The following is a 20,264-nucleotide window of genomic DNA, read 5'->3' on the forward strand; positions in this document are numbered from 1 at the left end:
ATGTAGTTCAAGACAAAAAAAAAATGAAGGAAGGCGGGGGCTCTCGTCTCCAATTTCCTTCTACATCCCATAAATCATGACGGGCTCATTTAAGCACAATTGCCAAAATGCCGAAGCTCAGGGATGTAATCAAATATTGATATTATCATGTTTTATTAAAAGATTCATTAAGCTGTTTTAAAATTGGGTCGGTCTGTGTCTATCACATGCTCGCTTGAGTCCCACAAGGACCGAGCCCATTACGTACCGACGCTGCTGAGGGAGCTGCTGCTCTCCGAGTCGGACGGCATGGTGGAGAGGACGCTGTACGTCGAACCTGGCAACACAAAGCACAATGCCGACATCCGTCAAATTGACTAGCTTCCTCTTAGGCCCGCTTTGGGCCATATTGCCGCCGCAGGTGCACGACGCAATCAGTGGAAAGCTTAGGTTGGGGGTGAAACCCACGTCAACGTTCTTCCTCGGCAGCCTCCACATGAAACGGCGTCATCTTTCAACTGTCTTTGCACTCTGCCTGCCTTTGATGTAGTATAGCCGCTGTATGTTTCTGCCGCACAATGTCACAGCTCAAATGGGTATTTTGTCTTTTTTCGTCACGAGCGTGAGCATCCACGTGGAGCACGCAACATGGAGAGAGGGAAGGATAATTCTTCATCGCAACGTGCCGTTAAGATGCGGCCATATTTTTGCACGGAGAGGATGTGCGGTTGTTTGTTACACTGCAGAGCGTCTGCTCTAAAGGGCAACTGCAACCTTCCAGCAACATGAGCGTTTTTTTTTTTGTTTTTTTTTAAACAGTCCAAAAATGGAGCTTGATGCAGAAATGCTTTTTTGCCTACATTGTCATCTGACTTTAGGATCCGCTGAACATCAGTTTTAGCATCACTGGACTATGCACAAAATGATCACGACACACCGACTTCATTTATTTACCCAGCTACTAGTGTTTGTCTCTGCTCTAAAAAAAGAACATGTTCATTTTTTTTTAACACTCAATTAAAAAGTGCTGCGTTTCCTCCTGCAGTGAGAACCTAACGCCCCTCCTCTCTCCGGCGAACAAAACCCTCGTGCATCCATCAAAGCTCGTAAGAAGAAAGTGCCAGTAAATCACAAAAGGAAAACAGATCTGCTGGTGCGTGCCAGCCTCCTCTAAATGGGCCTCGACAATAAACGGTCAGTGGCGCTGAAAATCTTTTTCAGACTCTAATTCAAACGGCACGAACATCAATAAAAAGGCAGGATTTTAAGTTCGGGGGGGAAAAAAAAAAGCACGCTATGTGTGCGTGTGAGCTATATTTACTGAGTCACACAAGTTCCCGTGAAGCGGGTTTAAGAGATGGCTGCTTTTGTAAGCAGCAGGCAACAAACCCATGCCAACTGTTCCCTATCTCCATCTCCATCTTTGCCTTCCCACTGGGTTTGAGCCACGCTCTGGCTCCAGTCCTTCCATGTGTGACAAGGCCAAGCCTAATTAAGTGTGAGCGAGAGCGAGACCGAGCCACTCCATCTTAGACCCCGTAGACAGAGAGGCCGGGGGGGGGGATGGCAAGGGGGCACACCGGGAGACGGCTTGGAGGAGAGGCGAGTGGGTGAAAGGACGATAGTTGCGCCACACAAAAAGAGATAAAGGTTGTTTGAGAGAAAAAAGGGAGGATACCCAAGTCAGATGGGTGGGAAGAAAATACCTTTTAATCTGTTCTGGTGATCCTCGCCGCTTAACACATTTGCTGTCGAGCGCTTTGATTTCCTCCCAGCGTATGAAGCAGATTCCAGGCTGTGCATTATTACATCGCCACAAAAATAAACCCTCTGAACTCATTTGCATGGTTGCGAGAGCTGACTTCTTGAACCCGCTATCTGCCTGAGCGAGTCTCGCGCTAAACAGACATAAGCCACGGCGAGTCTTTAGCAAAACTCCTCTGCAGGCTAAGTCCCTTCTTTTTTTTTTTTTTAAATCCGAAGCAACCTCGCCGGAGGCTGACAGGGGAAAAGCGGGAAACATTGCTTTTTGTTTGAAAGGCACTCAGATGAATTAAAATAGTCGGTAATCCCTATGACAGAAGTTACTCAGCAAATGACTCAACAATGCGACCCATATTTGGTTGTGAAGTGACTTCACGTCTTCATTGCGACTCACTTTGACTTTAGTTGCCTGAATAAATGATGAGGCGGCCGCCAATTCCGATTCAGAGATCAATAAATGATGACGCCCGTCTGCGCTTCCAATATCTGGCATAACACTCCCACAAACGGGAGGATTACTGGCCCAATCCTCAGGATTTAGCCACACGGACAAAATGTTTGGATGAGAATTGCGAGCTTACAAGCAATTAGCTCCAATGTCATATATAAGGCATCTTTCTGGAGGTCCGCGGGTTAGCGGCGCTAGCTGCTGTCCGAAGCCCGTTTCATCACAGATACTAATTAACGCCATCGGCGTAAAATGCGAGTGATCATTTGTAATGCCCGTCCGTGTCAATAAAGATTCAATGTCAAAAATGCAATAAAAAGAACAAAAAATGGAATTCTGATTTTGACAGATTCCATTAGTGACTATTAGATGTTGATGGTGATGATGAGGAGGAGACACAGGAGGTGATAAATGAAGCCTCGGAAGACCCGAGGCAGCGTTAGCGCTGGCCTGTTGCTATGATCTAAATAGGTCAGGAGAGGCCTCGCCTCTACCTTCGGGGGTCTCGCTACCCCTACTCGCTTCGCCGCCTTCTCTCCCGATCAAGCGATGTGCTCGGCGGCCGACGCTCGCTCGCTCGCTCTCTTCAGATGAATAGATTAGGTGTTCGACCACATAAGGCGAGGTGACACGTGTTGCCATGGTGAGGCCGGATGAGGAGAGGCAGAGGCGAACAGGGCTGAAATGGAGTGCGAGGAGAGAGAGCGAGAGAGAGGGAGAGAGAGGGAGAGAGAGCGAGAGAGAGCGAGAGAGAGCGAGAGAGAGAGAGAGAGAGGCTTGGCGGGCCTTATCAAACAAAGACGCAAAGTCTGGCTTCGACTGAAACTGAATTATTAAACGATTCCAGAAAATCAGCACGGCTGCCAACTGACACACAAAACGCTCTGAGAAGAATCTTGATGGGAAGCGGCCGATGCGTGAAACCTCCGTGCCGATACGCTTTGTACTTGTACTTTAACTACACCAACAACGCAGGGTCACGCGGTCAAGAAACAACCAAAAAAAAACAGCTTCTTCTCCGTCTAAAAAAACAAAAACCCAAAACACACAAACCAAAAGTATCTGTGCTTCCTTTTACACGCCTTTAAACTGGAGAAGCGTGCGATAATATCAGAGAAAAAAAAAAAAACATGGCCGGGCATGACTCACTTGTTTTATGTTATGCTTAAGTGAGACGGCGGGATGGTGTGTGACGACAAAGACGAGAAAGCACATTTACATCCCCGACCTCTAAATCCTGGCTCCGGTGCAGTTTATGGAGCATGCGAGCTATTGGACTGAGCTGGTGATTCATTCCTCTTCAACCTCAGCTATCAATACAGAGCACCCCAATCAGGAATGGCCATTCGACTTAATTGATTGGGTGAGATGGGGGAGGGGGGACATGCTTCAATCATTATCAGCGGGATGGGAAGATCTCTTTGTGTAAAATATTTTCAACTCTTCTTTGAAACAATGTGGCAAGTCAATGGCGGCGCCGGTATTGCAGTTCCCACACAAAGACACAAAGAGCGGTACCAGTAGAACGCATTTCAATGGTCATACCGATCACTGCCGGGTGATTTAAACGACACGGCCAGCAGTGAGCCAGCGTGGGAATGTCACCAGAGACACCGGATTAAAAACTGTGAAACCCCCCCCCCCCCACCCGAAAGATTTACCCGTCGGTGATGCACTTCATCAGTGTTGTGTGAACTTGTTTCCCAAGAGCTTGAAGGCAATAGGCTTAACAAGATGGCCCATTTAAATGTCACCAGTGTGACTCAAAACAAAATGGTAGAAGGTGTTTGAGTACGGTTGAGTGTCTGTGACTGAGGGGAAAAGTCCAAAAAGGAGTTTCCACCATGTGTCTCATAAACGCCAGTTTTATGGGGAACAAGACTTTGGGGAGGGAAAAGTTAAACGGAGGGATGATTTGACAGATTTTTCCCCGAAACAAATAATTTAGTTCCCGGAATTGAACATGATTCTCGCCTTTTGCATTATAAATCCTGCACTTAGTCTTTGAATAACACGCTGGAGTGTCTCTTGCTGAATTTGACATGAGCTGATCTTAGACTTGTACGACATTGAACTTTGTTGTTGTGATATCGCATTTTAGCGTTTGCGAATCGAATTTAAAAGTCTTAGGTCGACTTCAAACTCATTTTGAGAGACGTCTGACAATCGGAACTCGGACCGGAAAGAAAGAATCCCCCTCGTATTTGTCCCAGTCCTGACTTGACCCACAGTATTTAGTTTTTTCTTCCTGTTGTGAGCTTTTCGACTCTTAAGTAACACCTAAAATGCTGTTTGACTTCTCCGAAACATGTTTGCTTTCCATGTTCTATCCGCTAAAGTGCGCAAATACAAGTTTAATGGCTCGATCCGACTCCCTCCCTCTGCTCTCAATAAGACGTGAAATGGGCCTTACTTCTGCTGGGCCAACATTCTGGGCAGCGAGCCAGCGTAGCTTCACTGCTGATGCAAAAAGGGGCGACCGTCTGATTTCAGGAGTCCACTATGCTCAGCATAAACATAAAAGATGTCCAAACGGGATGACTCCATGAGCCGGGATTACTCGGCGGCACGCACAGTGCCTGACTCACGGCTCCGTGTTCTTCGGGGCCCCTGGTCAAAACCCACCCACCTCTTTCACTGTGAGGTTTGTCACGCTGTTTGCTCTTTGACGCACAAGATAAAAATTATCTTCCGCAAATAGAACCTAACAGTCACGAAGACAAAGCAAGGTCTTCGGCCGAGAAAAGCTGTCGGAACTACTGAACCGGCGTAATGTTGAAATATACCCCCCAAGAGTGCAATCGGGTCTGCTTTATTATCAGCCGGTCTTTATGGGTCTCCACGCTACAAAATAACCTCTCGTTCAACGTAAGAGGAGACATCACTTTTGTCCCGAACATCTTGCCTGTGCCAAGAGCCGCGAGTAGCAAAGGATGAAAAATGTCTTCAAAATGTCCGCCAAATGGGAGCTGCCGGGGAGAAGCCTGCCTGAGTGGAAGCAACACACAAATGGAATTTTGGACCATCTTTCCGACATTCCTTTCATCTGTAGAACAAGGGCCGGTGTGTTGATTTAGATCGACTTTACACAGTGTGCAGAGATAATTCGTTGGACCTTTGTAGAGGTCACCCGTCTGAGGAGGTAGAAAAATATGCCGAGAAGAATTCGTCAGACTAAAGATACTATTGTTGGATATTAATCAAATGGAACCTCCCCTGAACTCATTCACTGCCATTGACAGCTGTAGACGTCAAAGATCAATATCAACTGGGAATGAGTTAAAGTCTAACTGACATTTGTATCAAACCTGTTGTCATTTTGAACAATCTGAACTCATGTTGTGATGTCTTTTTGTTTTCGGTGGACAAACACCAACTAGCTGCAAACTAGAACAACAAAACTAACTTTATTTGTCAGATCAAGCACGAGGGTTGGGAGGATTTTGCAATCTGGCCTCCCATCTTGCAAAATCATGCCTTGGCCAGAAAAATAAGGGTACTGTCAACTCATTTGCTAGCCATCACAACACTCAAGCCAGAGCCTCACGTGACCCGGGTGGACAAATGGGTGCAGGTGTCGGCTGTACAAATGAAGGAGTTGCGGATTAAACAGATGGAGAGCCGGCGACACGTGCCAAGAGCGCCGGAGGAAGCTGCAAAGGATGGACGGGATGGAAGAATAGACAGGATGGGAGGTAAGGTAACGCAAGGTCAAAAAGCGGTTTATTTCCATGACATCACAAGGCTAGCAAATATTTTCAAAACGGCATTTCCGCTCCAGTCACTACTCGAAAAACGCTAATTGAGGCCAGCTGTGCTGTAGATAAATTTGTGCGTTTTCAAAGCAAAAAAATACACAAGAGACATGCTTCATAAAACCGCAGGATTAAATTGGGAGAGTAACACTGAGACCCAGTGGACACAATAAGGTCAACCTCTTATTAGCTTGTTTATAGGCCTTGATGGATTTATTGAGCAGCATCTCTGACAAGGACAGCCATGCTAGCCGAGAAGCTAATTACAAGTCGTGTAAGGCTGCAGCGTCCAATTATTTTGAGTGTGCGTTCAATCTTTAACCTTGTTCTTAAGATAAATAGAGTATTTATTTATTCATAAAAGGCCAACAATTCGGCTTTGGAAATCATGACTTGCTAATGACTCCAAGGCTTCTTTCACACACGGTTCAAGTGACACAATTCTATTTTGTTTTTTTACTCTTGGCACAATTGGATTTGAATCTACACGGAAATAACCAGTAAAAAAACAATCCATCTCGGCATTCCTGTACTTGGAGCCGCAGCGGATATCCGATCTAAGATGGCAACCTGTGCTGCAGGTTGAGCGGCGATCTGGTGGTGTGATAAAAGGCGCAGCGAGTGCCTCGTCCAAAACGTGACGCCATCAATCAAAGAAACGCTGCGACGACAATCGACTGCGGATGAACCCCGTGGCGGTGGCCGAGGATGAGAGTGTTGCGGACTGGGTGCGTCATGGCACGACAGCTCGCATGTAGAAACGCACACGCAGATGCACAAACACTGACTGGGGGGTGGAGAAGCGAGGCCAGGTTCAGCCCACGGGAGATATTCAAAGTCAGCAGTCATGACAGCGGCGTTAAGGTCACAATTCATTCCGTCGTTGTCACTGCTTTATGGAGTGGGACAGAAACCGGGAAAGACGACACACACACGCATGCACATGCGCAGAGTGTCGATGTGCTGTCCGGGCTGCTGTACACAACAAAGTGCTGAACAGGCACTTTGGGTCTTTCCAACAAAAGGCCTGTTGTCTCCCCTTCCTCTTTGTATCACCATGCTCTTCTTCTGTCTCACTGGCGTGCTCCAAACATCATTGAAAGAGCCACACATCCTCCATCAAGGCCGCACAAATAACACCGCCGTATTTTCTCAAATTGAAATCTGCATTGCGGTGGAGCCTCGATTCATCACTGCCTACTTGGAACAATAAACGCTTCACCTCAAATAAATGCCTCATTCCTCAACCTCCGACGTAACACGTGGTGTCACATGATGCCGGGCTAGCAATTACTTTTAATCACCCTTTGTGTATTACTAGACCTAAGGCTGTTTATAATTTACAATACTGATCAAATGGAATCTTAATACTGTGTGGAATAATATTGGCAAAGGATGTTTGACCACAAACGGTCCAGCAACACACGCAAACAGAAAACCGAACCAAAGTAATTTGAGTCAAACGTGTGGTCACAGAAAGCATTACAGTTCCAAGTCAAGGTCGCACCCCGTATAATATGAATTCTGTAAATCAACAAGGTGGCCCCTATTCAGTCCATCCTCAATATTGCTAGTGCCTAGCGAGGTCATCAAATAATTTAGTGTCAAAAAGGTTGGCAGATCAAGTAAGGGAAAAGGACAAGAAATCAGGACAAGGAGAGAATGTAAGAGGCAAAAGGGCATCAGAAGGAGGGCAAGGACGCCGCAACTTCTCAGCTGAATTTTGCTGCCCTCTGCTAGAAGTGCGTTTATGTCACTGTCACATGGCAGCGTGCGCGTGTGCGCACACGGTATGTGCGTCTAAGTCCATCTTCAGGTCAGTTGTCAGCTTGGCTGCGTAATCAGCTTGCAGCCCTTTGCATGAATATGAATCTGATTATATTTACTCGGCCGACGAGGACGTGCTGAATGACTCCCGTGGCTTGCGGTTTAATTAGTGACTTTGTCAAGAAGGGGATAAACGACACGAGACACATGCACACGGTCCTCCGGTATTCTGACGCACGACATGACCGGCGTCAGAATAATGAACGACTTGTTTGTATGTTTGTCTCCGGTGAGAGTGTGAAGGGCTTGCCGAGGCCTAGCGATCTGAATTTGGCACGAGTTTCAGTTCATTTGTGTAAAAAGGAAGAAAGTGGTCGATTCTCACTTGACCAATCAACAAAAGGTAACGCGCCAAGTTCCAGCCATGGCAAGCGTACCATTGCGATTAGTTGCCAATTCCCAAAAGTGCTTCGCATAATGAATACAAATATTTGTCAATCACAGTGGCTTCTTCAAAATAAATATTTGTTGAATCATCCTTCGATCAACCGCTCATTCTGTTCCCAATTGGTCTTTCCCCATTGAAATGAATGACAATTCCATGAATCTGTTCAAACCCCCTAATGAATGCCCAAAAAATAAATGTTTTTTTATCATGCAAGCTCCACGAGCAGAGAGCAGGTCGCTTATCAGTGAGATTAATCACACACTCATTTACTCTCTGCGCTTGAAACGCCTAGCGGAGCCGAGACGACCGAGCGAAGCTCCGGAAAGCTTGCGTTCCGATATACAGTGGGAGTGCCCGGAGGCTTTGTCTTTGCTCTCTCCCTCTCAAGTGCACTTAAAAGGCGGTAATCGCATCAACCGAATCGCTACAGCAAAGATAATGAGAATAACAAGGGGAGGAAAAAAAAAAAACACTCAACGCTCCAGTCGGAAGACGGGCGGCCAAGGAGAGCGGGGCTGCTGCAAAGGCGTGATAATAACGACAGTTTACTTCAGCCAGAGAGGCAAACGCAGGGCTTAAGCCATAACTACAGGCTGAGATGAACGATGAGCATCCTTGCTCCTTGTACACAGAAGGTCAACACACTCAGAGAACGGTCGTGGCCCTTTAGGGACACAATGATACTTTGATGTCATTCACCACATTTGGAATGGGGCTCGACAATTCAATGAATTCAAACCCACATGTAATGTAGCAAAACGCAATTTTAAATTTGCTATGGCTGAACTTTTAATAGGAAAAAAAACACAGATTTTGCAGAAAGTAAGCTGTAGTTTTTATATACAATGGCCGTTACAGAAATAGTGACAATGCAAAATCTTTTTTTTTTTAATCTGATTAAAGGATTTGATTATTGGTAAAATCGCTTCTCTGGGAATATTCGATAACTGCAGCCCAACTCGAACTAGAACCTGCTCTTTGGATTCTCCATAGTGGAAAAGGAGCCGTTGACCCCTTTTGGAACTACATCGTACGTTGAGGGACAGAAAATGTGTAAAGAAAGACCTTGTCGCCTAGACTCGCCTACGAGTCGGATCACGGACAATGTTGGCAGCCGCGATGAAAAAAATGAACAGTATTTTAGGATCAGCGCTAATCCTCAGCTGTGACAATCAATGTGAGAGGTATTACGGCTTCGGGAGGGATTGGCAGTAGCAGACCTAAACGTTTCAAACAAAGCTTTCCCTATGCCAAAACGGATGGAGTGGGGAGATCTCCCGCTTACATTGAGGTCTCGAGGCCCATCCTGCTTCGAGGTACCATGCCGGCTGGCGTAAAACTAGACGAGCGCTCACACATGCTGGCTTTCTCCGAGGCACCACTACAAATGAAATATACTTTCATTAAGGTGTGGATGTATTGGGGCGCTGAAAGTAAATCAGGCTGACGCTCACAAGTGCAAGCACACGCGGCCAATGTGTGCGCGCGGGTCGACGTGGTACGTCCGTTGTCATGGAAACAAGTCAGCCGACCTAATGCGCCGTGACCGCGACGCGCCACCGACAGAAAACTTGATGCTGATGTTGCTGAAACGATGCTGGGAATCGAATGGCATCGCACACTGAGCGGATGTCGCTTGTCAAACAAGAGTCCTTCCGCATGAATCACAGCGAAGGGACTATAAAGGACGGTGCAGTCTACACGGATTTGGTTTGATGCTCTTGGTTCACAAATTTAATTCGATGGGCCACTGTGGATAGGAGAAGACAGAGATTGAATAGAGTCTACATTGACATCTGGACAACAAAAGCAATGATTAACTCACGGTAGATAAACAACGCATAATAGTGAGTAACGTTATATTTGTCTATATGTGTTGCTCCACCATTTTTGTTTAATCATAGGCAATCTCAAGGTACCAGTGTCCATTCTTAACCCCGCCTATATAATACAGTGATAATTAAGCAGAACAATCTAGGCGTTTTTATCCATCTGAGAGGGCTGCCATTTTGCCTTGTACTCCCACTTGTTGTCAAGTGAAATAACCTCTCAATGCCTAATGACCTGTTTTATGAGTCCGACCATGTGATGCTGGCAAACATCCTTATGTGTTGGGGCTGTCACAGATCTTTTCAGATTTGAAAACTCCTTGTGTGCGCCAGGCCTTAAGGGAGAACTTGTGGTAAGCTTTGGTGGCCCACTTAAAATGATACGTAGGGCCAATCACGACCCAGAGGCTTCACGTTTGACACCTGAAAGACCTCAAATTAGAAAATGGATGGATTGAAAGGTTGCAATGGAATCAAATCGCCCCATGCTTTGCTCTAGTGTCTCTGGAAGACCAGCCAGGTCACAGCCAACCAAGAGCCCATTTCCTACCGGTGTTGTGGTCCACGGGCCCTCCGCCGATGTTACCGCCGAAGAGGACAGCGTGGAGATCGGGGTATGCCTTCTCCAGGGCCATGCACAGGTCCAGGAAATGGTCGCTCTCCTTGTTCGTCAGCATCTTCAGCAGCAGCTCCACTTTCTCCGCGCTGGACGAGCAGTTCTGGTCCAGCTCGAAGCGGTCGAGTTGGCTGAGAGCACCCGAGACGACGAGCAGCTCGATGACACGGTCGGCGTCCGTGATGGACTCCACTAAGTTCGGGTGGCACTGGTCGAGCAACTCTTTGTGCTTTGGATCCATTGCTACGCGCGGTGGTAGTTGCCGTCAACCCTCCTCCTTAGCTTGTCTGAAGCTAACGCGCTGGAATATCCGTAAGCGATCAAAAGTACCGAGAGATCGGGGAACTTAAGTTAGTTGGCCGGAGCGGCATCTGGAGAGTGTTGTTTATAGCATAGTAGTGGGAAAGGCACAAGGAGCCATATTGGTTGCCCGGGGCTGTTGACTGCACTAAACAGCGATACATTGTCCCATCTTACTCGCGTGTGGCGGCGATTCACGTCGTCTTCCGCCTCCTTTCCGAGTACCGACACATTTCTCTGCCCCTCTCTCTCTTCTCGCGAAGCATTCAACGCGCCCTCGGACGAGTCGATTGCTGGCTTACGGGGAGGGAAAGGAAGAAAAAAAGTCATGGAACTCCGCCGCCGAGCCTCTGCTCCACTGTATCCTCCGCCATGTCTGGGCAACTCAGCAGCTGCTGTCCGCTGTCAATCAAGGCGCCGTCCAATGCCCGTATACGGCGAAAGAGGCGGGGCCTGTTGAATGACACGCCCAGTTTTTCAATGGGCGTGAACGTGACCTCACGTTACGTCGGAATTAAAATAAAAAGTGACGACGGAGAAAAAGTGTAGAAATTATTTGACATTTGCAGTAGATGCTGCATTTAAATGATTAAAATTCAGGAATTCAATTTTTTATCCTCGCATTTATTCTCAGCGAGAGTGAGGGCTGATATGAGGCATTTATCTAAATAAATGCGAAATAATTATTTTGTATCTAAAACACAACTATGTGTACAGTACATCTGTAGCACTGGTTAAGATGCACATAAAATAATTTAACAATAGTAAATATATGTTCTCATTCATTTACTATTGATTTTATGGAAGCATTTAAAATATAGTTAGGTAAAAGAATATCTAGTGGAACTTTTCCTTTTCAAGAGATGCTGAATCGTAATCATACGCAAATGTGTCTATATAAAATGTGCACCTATATAAAAACAAAATCCATGCTTACATAATAATGTTGCTGTAGCCCCGGGCGTATGCACCGTGCAGCATCTCCATTCAAGCTGCAACACTGCAACCGATTTCCCTCCCCGCACGTGTGTGGAAGCTTTCAAAAGCTATTCAAGTGCTGACAAATGATATCAGCATTTGTGAAATACAACAAGAAGATGATGGATGCCGTCCGCTCTCAAGATTGTTGGCACAGAAGCAGCCGTCTGCAGGCGTTTACCTCTCTCAAAGCGTGACCTTATTCATGCATGCACTGAATCTCATTGTGACATCTCCAATTCCTTTCCTCTCATTCTCCCACCCTCCATCCCTCCCTCCTCTCTGTCTGCCATGTTGGCTCCACACACAGCCTGAGCAATGTGATGTGCTCCCCCTTTAGATGAAAAATTAATAAGGATTCATTCATAAGCAGGTCCCCCGCTTGCAGACATAGATTGCACACTCGTGTCTGGAGCCTTTTTTTCTGAAAAAAACATTAACAGTATTTATGTTGCATTTATTCTCAGCCCTCTCATTTACTGAGAGCAGTTTTTTTTTTTTTTATCAGTACTGATAAGAGAAAATAATATCAGGGAAATCTCAAAAGCGGAACATAATACATTCTATAAAACTAGTTTTTATCATTTTATCCATCCAAATGGGTGGGGAACTCAACCTAAAGGTAACATATTGATGAAAATCATGCTACTTTAGGCACTGCAACATATAACTTTTATTTAGGATGTCGTTAATGTTCTATGATAGGTATTTAGCTATATTTTAAGTGGGTACTGACATAATGACGAGGAAGGACATTGTTGATGTCCTTTGTCATTACTCCTACATGACTACATATATTATGCGGAGGGTGTTCTCTGAGGGATCAAATGAGAAATCAAATTAAAACTCTGTCTTTTTTTAATTATGTGTAAATTACACTCGCTTTATTTTGATACCTGCAACAGTGTTCATAATGAGAAAACTTGATTACACAGGCATAACCACCTCATCGTCTTGCAAACTGATGGGATGGCGTCTTGTCTTGATTAAAATTAGGCCTGATTATTATCTCAGCATGGTGATAATGCCTTCCCGTCATCTAAATTCAGCAAGACGTCAGTGAGGGGCACGAGTTTTCCCCACACATGCTAGATTTGTTTAACATGACACAAGCAGCTTTTGTGGACAAGTTGTGTTATGTTATGAGGTTGGAATCCAGGCCGCGGCCCCAAGCCACGCTCTGAACTCACTGAAGTGAGAATGACTTCAGTATTTTGCTGCCCTCTGCTGGCAAAAGAGTAAAATGCAGTTCAATGTGATACAGATTAAGTGGTATTTTTTTCCAGGCTGTAATAAGAGTTTTTGCTGAACAACTGAGTGAGGGATTGTTTTAACACATTCACCAGACAGAACAGATTTCTCATGATTTTGAAGTCTTGTTTTGAATATATGGTCATTTATTTGCCCAACAAAAATTCAGCAGGGTTGGCGGTAAGCAATATAATGAGCGAGTAAGTAGTCACCCGTCATTGTTTATTTTTTGAGAATTTTGAATATAAAATTCCAGGCGACTGTTTGACATAGAATCATACACATTTTCCTAAACCATAGGGTACAGCATTGACAGAAAATGTTAAAGCAGGCACAGCGTGATATGTAGTGCAATTGTGCATTTCATTTCAGCCCGAGCATTACTCAATTTTTGAGACATGAAGAAGATATAAAATATCTGCTCATAAAGGCACATCTATAATTGGCACTACAGCATGATCTTATAGGGACCCAATAAACATATACACCAATATTTATATATTTTTAAAAATATAAATCATTCTTTCTCACTTGTAATATTTTGAAATTCTCTCAAGTTTAACTCAAATAATCAGCATGTAAAAAATATAAAAGCTTTTCGTGTGCACACATTGTATTATCGCAAGTGGCCATGTAAGGTTACAATAGGAAGACACTAGCATGGCATGCATTTTGCATTTTTGCAGTTTGTGTATATTGCTTGGACAATATAAAGCCAAAATGGATTACGATTGAAGGCCCGTAAAATGGGATTGCTTCAGTCATTGCCGCCACACAGCTTGAGGAGGAGCTTCTTATAGTCTCCTGACGTGTCACCCTGTCGAGATTGGACAAACATTTGTATCCGACACCGTCACTTTGCTTTTGGTTTAATTGGGCAATCAAGCTCGTGATAATACTTACAGAGATGTGCGTGTACAGCGACTTGCCGTAGTTTTTCACATATTCCTGGCGGATATCCAGCATGTCGACCTCAGAACGGGACACCATGATTCGGATGAGAGTGGTGTCTTTAGTACCAGCGCCCTGAGCACGCACGCACGCACACACATACGGAAAGAGTGTCATATTAGGATTAGAGAATGTGGCAAAATATACGACTGTTATTGAAAAAACTGCAAAGACATTACAGACTACTCGACACGGACTCGCCTTTCATCACGTTAGCAAGGACTTAAAAAATGTAAATGTGTACATGGAGATGCAGCAAGTCTCACCTTCATGGCCTTGTAAAGCCGCTCAGCAAAGTAGGCTGGTGTATTCTTAATACACTTCACTGGAATAGAGAGCATATACGCTTAACACCAAATACGTGGAACAACCTTACACCGATATTGCAAAAAACAAAAACAAGAATAGCATGCAACATGCACACTGCAGTGCAAACGTTAAAAAAATTATAATAATAAACGCAGAGGTGGACTAATTGAAACACAAAACATCTAGATCAAACACTTGAGATTACAGTACCATAACCCTGATGGTGGCAAAAAGAAAAAAAAACAACAGGGTGTTAACAATGTACTGCATCCAAAAGTCCTAAACGGGTTATCTGAAAGAAAATCTGCGTTCGTAGCACAATGTGGCAGTTGGACGCCAATTGTTGCCGTTGTTTATCTTACCCACAGCCAGCATGCCACTTTCCAAGTCTCCGGACATCTCCCTGCTGATGCTCTTCTCGATATCTCTGCCACACATCTTTTGGTATTCCATAAAAACTGCACACGACATAATAAAATACATTAAGATTGGAAGATTAGAGCGATGAAATGTTCTATGTTATATAGCTATAACATATTCAAATAGTTTCAACTAAGGAACATGCTGGAATTGTGCTTATTTAGTACATACCTGCCCTGAGATGATTTTGGCTCCTGGCACAGAGGATGGCGTTAAACTTGGATTCGTCCGTCCCAAGCTTGTTCTCTCCAGCAGCGTACAAGGCCTAAGAGGAGAGCGGCAGATCTGGTTCTATAAATGATGATGAATGGAGCAAAGGAGTGTGAATTTGTGTCCGTTCGATTGTACCTGAGCGTCTTGCTTGGCCAGTGAGATGTCGACATTTGGTCTTTCGTCTCGATTACCCTAAAGTGATGGTGGTGGGGGACTTGATGAGTTCTCGCTGTACGTATTGGCAGACAAATATTTCACTGGGTTTTGTTGTTGTACCTGTGCAAGAGAGATCAAGAGTCTACGGAAGTGTCCTGAGGTGTCGCTGCTGATGGCGTCCTCCATAGACTTCTTGTATTCTAAATTGGAAAGATAATGTGAAGCATATAAATGTCGGGTGGTTTTGCGCTTAAGCTCACGATTCAAAAGCGACTTGAAAATAGGTCAGTAGAAGCCATTTTGTTCGACTGGAGTTTCCACCCAAGCGCAAGTCAGACCATTTCAGGGAAGTATGCCTCCATTTTTTTTTTGCCTCTTGTTGAAAACACACACCGCTGGGTGTCGTCAATTTTGATCAAACTCTGAAGGTGGCTATTAGTGTCTCACCTGTTTTGTAAATACGGCTTATCTCCTTGATTTCGGCGTTAGAACGTGACGACAGGATCTCTATCAGACAGGCTTCGTCTGTCCCAGCGCCCTGCAGGGATGGCGTCGCAAATTATAATCTCGTCTGCTGCGGCTTTGTCAGCACACTATTCCTGTCTAGCAACAAACCTTTATTTAAACTGACATTTCATTTTTGTTTTTAATTACAGAAGCAAAACATTACCATTTATACTACATGGCTATCATCATTTCTTGCGTTCTGGAATCTTATTGATTAAATCTATACTGTGCAAGTTTGGTGTGAACGTTGACCTTGATGGCATCATGAATCTCCGAGGCGTCAAACGCAGACGGGCTCTTCAACGTGGCCATGACCAGCTTCCTGAAGTCACCCGACAGTTCAGAGTGGAGGTCCTTAATCAGATCCTGAAAATGGAAACAAGCTTGGAATAACTAAAAGTCCATCATCAATTACGAGAGCTATGAAAAACAATCTATAATGAGCACTGAGCGCTTGTCCTCCGGCCCTCTTTCCATTTAGCTGGCAGCACCTGTCATTAACTCGTCAACGCGGGCTAAGCTATGTTAAACTCTTGATATGGAGAACGCCATACAAACCCCAACGCTATTTTAAAAAAGTGTGGCTTTTCTCATTATAGCAACAGGCAGCCGCATTAAGAATCAGAACGGACGGGCAGGATTGGTTTACCTTCCCGTAGGAGGTTTTGTAGGCACGGAGCAGAGGAACACGCTGCTTGTTGGAGCGACTCCCCAGCAAGTCGATGATGGCCTGCTCATCCGTTCCTGCACGCACACAAATATTTTGCATATTCAAATACCAGGAAAATGATTGAGCGTGAGCTTGACCAAGATAAAGCAGCTTCACAAACAGATCACTCACCAAAGCCCTTCATGGCCTTCCTCAGAACTTCCACATCTTTGAGAGGGTCTGCTCCAGGAAAGTCCTTGATTGTCCCTCTGAACCCCCTCTGCAATCACACCAATTCAACGGCAATCATATTGGGTCCAATATTCTACAGTAAACCGTCTTGCTGGTTCTTACATTAACAGGCGGCGCCATCGGCATGCCTCCGCCTCCGTAGGCTTGCGCGGATGGATTCGGAGAGGGGACCTTTGGGTACCCGGGCATAGGCGCCGGTGCTGCTCCGTACCCGGTGGGGTTGGGAGAAGGTGCGCGAGGGTAGCCGGGCATAGGCTGGCCGGGGTAGCCCATCCCTGGCCCTTGAGGCATGGCTCCTCCTGGCTGTGAGTACAGGCCATATGACTGATGGTTAGGGAAAGGGGCACCATACCCGCCTGGGAGATAGACAGGCGGGTATCCCCCGGGGGCTTGGGCGTACAGGGAGGGGTTTGGAGAAAAACACCCTACACCTTGGCACATCTGGTAGGCCTGCAATTTGGAGAGATTGGCATTCCGTAACATGGGCAACATTACACCTTTCCGAAGTCTATGGAACTATGTTTCATGATAGGCAACAATGACACAAGTATGCAAACAAAATGTGGGCCATGCTGTGCAGTGAAATGGCAAGTTTGACGTCACAAATGACACAAACAGGGTACAGAATGACAAAGACAGAAGGATTGAAAGCAGCACAAAATGGGAAAGCATGAAAGGAATGGATGCTAATTTTAATGTCCTGATGTAAATTGTTTTTTTCTCATGCAGGAAAGCGAGAAAAATAAGCTGACTGGCAAAAAAAGCAAAGCTCTTTTTGTTTTTTAATACAAACTTCAAGAACTGACTTACCCATAAAGTGTAAAGACGGAATAGCCCAGTTACGGATGTGAAATTCATTCTAACTGCAATGCTCAACGCAACCATCTCATCATACATATGTGTAAAAATAGCTTATCAAGATTTTTTTTCCCTTTTTTTCTCATCACCCTACCATGCCGGCATTGTATCCCGGGTTGCTCAGGTTGTCCACACCTATGGAAGGATATCCTCCAGCTGGCCCACCTCCCCAGCTGCCTGCAGCACAAAACAAACATTAAACTGTTAACCACATTGCACTGGCTTCAAAATACCTAATGATTAAGAATAGAAATCGACAATGAATAGAGGAATGACTCCTCTTGCTGGAACTTTCAGACTGGTCAACAAGTAGTGTTGAATTCAGAATGGAACCACTGTAGGAGTGAAAAGAAGGAGCATAAGACAACGGTGCTACTTGCGTTTCATAGCAACGGCAGACTTTTGTTTGCTTTGGGGGGGTGCGTACTGCAGGCTACTTTAAAAGAATGAGGAAAATAAACAAAAAAAAAACTTTTGGGGTTAGAATTGCATGGTCTTACCTTGTGGAGGTGCTTGTGGATAGCCTCCAGCCTGGGGTGGAAAACCTCCTGCCTGAGGTGGGTAACCTCCTGCTTGGGGTGGGTAGCCGCCCGCCTGGGGTGGGTAGCCGCCCGCCTGGGGAGGGTAGCCGCCCGCCTGGGGAGGGTAGCCGCCCGCCTGGGGAGGGTAGCCGCCCGCCTGGGGAGGGTACGCACCGGGTTGTGGTGGGTATCCACCGGCCTGAGGAGGGTAGGCACCAGGCTGAGGAGGGTAGCCGCCTGCTTGGGGTGGGTAAGCACCAGGTTGTGGTGGGTATGCACCAGCTTGAGGAGGGTAGCCAGGGTAACTCATGCCTTTAAAGACAAAACAGTAAGTCAATTCAAAAGCAATTAAAGAGTTGGAATCATATACTGCATGAAATTAAAAAAAAGTTTCCTGGGTGTCGACCGTTTGCCCTAAAATGGTTACTTCTACTTCCTATGGGAAAATATTGTTTACAAATGCGAATAAATTGGAGGTCGGCCATCATCCAGGAACAGAAATTTCCACAGTTTGCATTGCACAGCAACTCTACCAGTTCCAGGAACAAATTTTGGCAAGAAACACAAACCACACAAAACTACACTCCTTTCAAGGTACAGTCGACATACATTGACAGTAAAATATATAAATATACTTTTCTTCAAAGACAATAAAGGCAATAAAGGCAATAATTCCTTCTCAAACAAAAGACGTGTAAGGTTGAGTCATCCATAAAGTGGGGAAGTCACCAAAACTGCATAGGTAGGGATGTATTCACTGACAACTCATGGCAATACTTTGCAAAAAAAAAAAAAAAGTAGATTTACTCGTCAAGCTTCCCCAAGGCTAGGAACAGAGTTGTCAACCTATGAAGCACTACAGGATTGGGGGAGGGACATGATTTTGTATCTTACAACCCTCTTATGTAAGGGGATCTTACTGCAGGTTTTCATATTTGTGTTTAACATTTTTGAATAAAGAACAATGTAAATACACGTCTCCTTGTTTCATTTTTATTGTAGTTATGATCAGAGAGTCAACAATGGGACATTGGCTAGCTGTTTAAATATAGTGACTGTAAAGCTAACTGTACTTCACTTTAGCTTAGCCTTGCTGACAAGCTTGGACGGTCACTGTGCATCGGGCGAAAACAAATCACTGAAAAATGCGAAATGATATCACGATCGCATAATTAGACGCATTAAAAATAGACGGCGGTGAAAACAGCGGCAATGTTTAAGTCGAGCTAAAGATAAACATGCACTCCTGCAAGGGCTTGAGATAATAAAGGAAGGAGGACCAAAAAAAAACAGTAACGTAACACCACACAAAAATAGTCGCGACGTCTCAAGAGATATCTTGTCTACGAAGTATTTCAAAGCCATTGTTCTCAAAATAAATGGACTTGTGGAAATCGGGAACTTACTTGGGCCTGTCGGGCTTTTTCCTGGTGCTCGCCGAGTACTCGAATGCTGGTGAACGACGTTCTGGGCTTGCCGTGGGTGGGTTTACTCAAGAGTTTCCATCTTGACGGGAGGAACCGCCCACCGATCCGTGTGTGTCTGTGTGTGTGTCACACTTGCGCTGCCTGTCACACCGCTGTCATAAAACGACAACGCCTAATATAGAAAACAAGGCATTTTTTCCACTGACGGCGTGCATACGTAAATGGAATTTCGACTGAATCATCGTAATGATCGATGACGTGATTTTTCTTTACACTGCGTGTGTAATTCCTGCAATTACAATATACAAAACCCAGATTTCAAAAACCAATCAAACTAAATTTGCTTATCTCATTAACTTAATAAATTCTCAAAATTAACATGATTTTTGTAGTGTCATGTTCTGTTTACGGTTTCATATATTGTCACGTGTTAGGTGGTGCAAAAAGAAATGAACTGTATTATTAAATGCGCCACAGGAGGGAGCCACTTTGAAGGCTTTCACGTGGTGGTCTTGCCTGCCCTGCCAATTGCATGCTGATCGGTTGGTAAGTCATTTAAATCGTCAAGCGACTCCATCCATCATATTTTTTAGCCATCAAAATTTGTAATTTTGTATTTTGACATGACATTTTTTTAACACTAGTCTATCACTCATTCACAGCCATGAAATAAAATATTGCACCATCACTTCTGTCTTTATAAAATGCATTTGGTGCAAAAACTCGCTGGCTTATGTGTTAAATTAATTTAGTGGTGGTCGGGGGGGGGGGGGGTTGTCGAGATTTGGCCAGCGAACCATTTGGCCCAAAACGCCGCTCATGAATGCTCGCTCACGCAGGCCAATCGCTGATTGGCCAGCGTTCTC

General features: G+C 45.0%; 2 protein-coding genes across 4 annotated transcripts in view; both read right to left on the reverse strand.

Moving 5' to 3' along the window:
* The window catches only part of dlg5a (discs, large homolog 5a (Drosophila)), a 29,607-nt gene extending 18,301 nt beyond the window's left edge, over positions 1–11,306 (reverse strand). For both annotated transcript variants that reach the window (XM_068652665.1, XM_049736959.2), the window contains exons 1-2: positions 10,541–11,306; positions 248–316 (exon numbers count right to left, since the gene is read on the reverse strand). In XM_068652665.1, coding sequence (XP_068508766.1) covers positions 248–316; positions 10,541–10,847 — 376 coding nt within the window. In that variant the 5' untranslated portion in view covers positions 10,848–11,306. The remainder of the gene's footprint in view (positions 1–247; positions 317–10,540) is intronic.
* Positions 11,307–13,260: 1,954 nt separating this feature from the next.
* On the reverse strand, positions 13,261–19,542 carry LOC125978849 (annexin A11). 2 transcript variants are annotated; one of them, XM_049736638.1, is made up of 15 exons: positions 19,378–19,542; positions 17,951–18,283; positions 17,545–17,627; positions 16,695–16,895; positions 16,533–16,620; positions 16,341–16,435; positions 15,944–16,057; positions 15,632–15,722; positions 15,305–15,384; positions 15,164–15,220; positions 14,987–15,080; positions 14,758–14,853; positions 14,353–14,411; positions 14,039–14,161; positions 13,261–13,952 (listed from the first exon to the last, which is right to left on the reverse strand). In XM_049736638.1, the coding sequence occupies exons 2-15, from the start codon at positions 18,279–18,281 to the stop codon at positions 13,893–13,895; spliced, it is 1,572 nt and encodes a 523-aa protein (XP_049592595.1). In that variant the 5' UTR covers positions 18,282–18,283; positions 19,378–19,542; the 3' UTR covers positions 13,261–13,892. The 2 variants fall into 2 exon arrangements, with proteins under 2 accessions (XP_049592595.1, XP_049592594.1); XM_049736637.1 differs by having other exon boundaries at positions 16,695–17,042.
* Positions 19,543–20,264: the final 722 nt, after the last annotated feature.

The sequence above is a fragment of the Syngnathus scovelli genome, chromosome 12 (assembly GCF_024217435.2).
Source record: "Syngnathus scovelli strain Florida chromosome 12, RoL_Ssco_1.2, whole genome shotgun sequence".
NCBI lineage: Eukaryota > Metazoa > Chordata > Actinopteri > Syngnathiformes > Syngnathidae > Syngnathus > Syngnathus scovelli.